Source organism: Tachysurus fulvidraco, chromosome 1 (assembly GCF_022655615.1).
Source record: "Tachysurus fulvidraco isolate hzauxx_2018 chromosome 1, HZAU_PFXX_2.0, whole genome shotgun sequence".
In the NCBI taxonomy this organism is placed as follows: Eukaryota; Metazoa; Chordata; class Actinopteri; order Siluriformes; family Bagridae; genus Tachysurus; species Tachysurus fulvidraco.
This window is the reverse complement of record NC_062518.1, coordinates 18,408,297-18,410,796: the sequence shown is the minus strand read 5'-3', so window position 1 is coordinate 18,410,796 and position 2,500 is coordinate 18,408,297. Positions and strand designations below refer to the sequence as shown.

General features: G+C 45.5%; 1 protein-coding gene across 1 annotated transcript in view; it reads left to right on the top strand.

The window, feature by feature from the left end:
- slc35a3b (solute carrier family 35 member A3b) overlaps window positions 1-2,500 on the top strand; it is a 9,925-nt gene that overhangs the window by 5,809 nt on the left and 1,616 nt on the right. The window contains exons 2-6 of the mRNA XM_047816883.1: window positions 682-774; window positions 1,234-1,492; window positions 1,646-1,800; window positions 1,919-2,041; window positions 2,410-2,500. The exon at window positions 2,410-2,500 is cut by the window's right edge and continues 78 nt beyond it. Of these exons, the coding sequence (XP_047672839.1) occupies window positions 706-774; window positions 1,234-1,492; window positions 1,646-1,800; window positions 1,919-2,041; window positions 2,410-2,500 (697 nt within the window). The 5' untranslated portion in view covers window positions 682-705. The remainder of the gene's footprint in view (window positions 1-681; window positions 775-1,233; window positions 1,493-1,645; window positions 1,801-1,918; window positions 2,042-2,409) is intronic.

Sequence of the window (2,500 nt, the reverse complement as noted above, 5' to 3'; positions counted from 1 at the left end):
GTATCGTATAGTGGCCTAATGGTTAGAGAGTTTGACTCCTAACCCTAAGGTTGTGGGTTCGAGTCTCAGCCTGGCAATACCACGACTGAGGTGCCCTTGAGCAAGGCACCAAACCCCCCAACTTCTCCCCGGGCACCACAGCATAAATGGCTGCCCGCTGCTCCGGGTGTGTGTTCACGGTGTGTGGGATGGGTTGGACTTTGGATGGGTTAAATGCAGAGAACAAATTATGAGTATCCTTACTTAGCCGTACGTCACTTCACTTCCTTTTCATCTCGACCCTGAACTTGAATCTTCACCGATCACCGACATCCTGTCTTTCTGGTTTGGGCAATAATGAGTTAATCACTTAATGAGAGATAATTAGATGATCACATTGTTATTCTGACACTACAGGTTGTGACTCACACATCTTGTCTTGCTACTCGGGTTTCTTTTTCAACAACAGATTATATGGTCATTACATCGTAATTAAAGCTCTCTGTAGAGACGAGCCGCCTGATCTTAGCTCTGAGCTCCGATTATAGCCGCTGATAGGCGCATCCTTTTAATAGCACTAAATACCCATAAACATTCCACAAGATAATCATGTGCAAGCCAAAAGGCATGTGCGGTGTTTCTCAGATAAGTTGGCTGACTTTAATATCTGTTAAGAATTTAAAACATGTGTTTTGTCTCCAGGGCTTTATGTGAGCACTGAGTGAAATGGTTGTGGGAAGACAGGAAACGCTGGATAGCTCAGGTGTGGTGAGCATGTTGATCAGAGAGAAGAAGGTAAGACTTTCAGTTACTAAAACATCTCGATATTAAACTAAAGATTACACAACAGGATCTGGGCTCGGGTCGCGGGCATGGCACTGAACATATCCCTGTTTCTCTTACACATAGTGTCTTTTGTTTCTGTGTTTAATCGTATATTATGATATACAATGCTCTTAGATCTTAGATCTTAGATATCGTTGTGTTCGTGTGAGGAGAAAAGTGCTAGTTCACCACGATTTATGATTTATGTCTCTGTGCTGAGACATAAAAAGCGTCCTGGCTGAAATCTGTAGCAATAAAAACCGACATCTTTTACACGTCTGTTATGAACAAAACATGTCGACGTTGCTATTAAAGCACCACGGTGCAGTTATCCTTTTAGAGTGGCGTTAAATGTCCTGCTGTCTCTTCTTCTTATAGCAGCTATAAACATCGTGTCCCTCAGCATTTTCACCTGTCTCCTGTTCTCAGCCCAAACTGGAGGTTTCTGCTAAACCTGCTCCGTTCATCCATCAGGAGATGTTGAGCATCTTGTCTACGGTCGTAGCTAACCGGATGAAGTATGTTTCTCTTGGGGTTTTGATGCTCCAGACCACCTTGCTGGTCCTCACCATGCGCTACTCACGCACTCTGCATTCCGATGGGCCGCGATACCTCGCCTCGTCCGCCGTCTTGTTCGCAGAGGTCCTCAAGATCCTCATCTGCGCTCTGCTCATCTTCGGCTATAACGGTGAGTCTCCTTCATTGCGGTGTTACACAATCCTCCAGACTCATGATTCTCAAAGTGGCTTCGAGAGATTAGTTCCACTGGTGGAAATCACAAGCCGCTCTTATTATTGTCATTCCGTCATTCCTCGAGCGCTAACTGTTTTGTGTTCTTCAGGTTTTGGTGTTCAAGGCCTGTATCAGGAGCTGAAGAAGGAGATCGTTCACAAACCCTCAGAGACAATGAAGCTGGTGATCCCCTCAGGCATCTACACACTGCAGAACAACCTGCTCTACCTGGCGCTGACCAACCTGGATGCTGCTACATACCAGGTGAACCGCATTTTACCCCATCGGATCTAACAGACCTTCGTGACCACACCTGAGAGAGTTATGAGGTAAGAGCTGAAGAGTAGGAAGCTTCGTCCTGACTGCTGGGTTTGTTTTGCAGATAACGTATCAGATGAAGATCCTCACCACGGCTCTTTTCTCCGTCTGCATGCTGGGGAAGAGACTCTGCGTCTTTCAGTGGCTCTCGTTGGTCATTCTAATGACAGGAATCGCTTTCGTACAGGTAACAGGAACAAGTAGCAAGCCGATGACGAGAACGTCGCTGTTAATGTCAACACGACATGACAGAAATCTCCTCATGTTCCCTCACTAACACTTGTGCTGAAAGCTGATTGGCTGAGAGTTTATAAAAAAGCACCTAATGTCTTCTTGTCACGTCTCCAGAGAAAATGACTTTCTTTAAGAATACAAGAATCAGGATCAGAGTTTACACAGTGTACACACACACACACACACACACACACACACACACACACAACACTGCAAACAGTTTAGTCCAACCGAATAGGTCTGAGTGCATTATATGGACTATATAACGCAGCGTATTGTTTAATATTCTATCATTTGTGATTTTCTGGTGCTGATCGCCAGTGGCCATCTCCCTCCAGCTCTGAGGAGAAGGAGAAGGATCCGAGTTCACAGTTAATCGGCATGCTCGCCATTCTGTTCGCCTGCTTCTCCA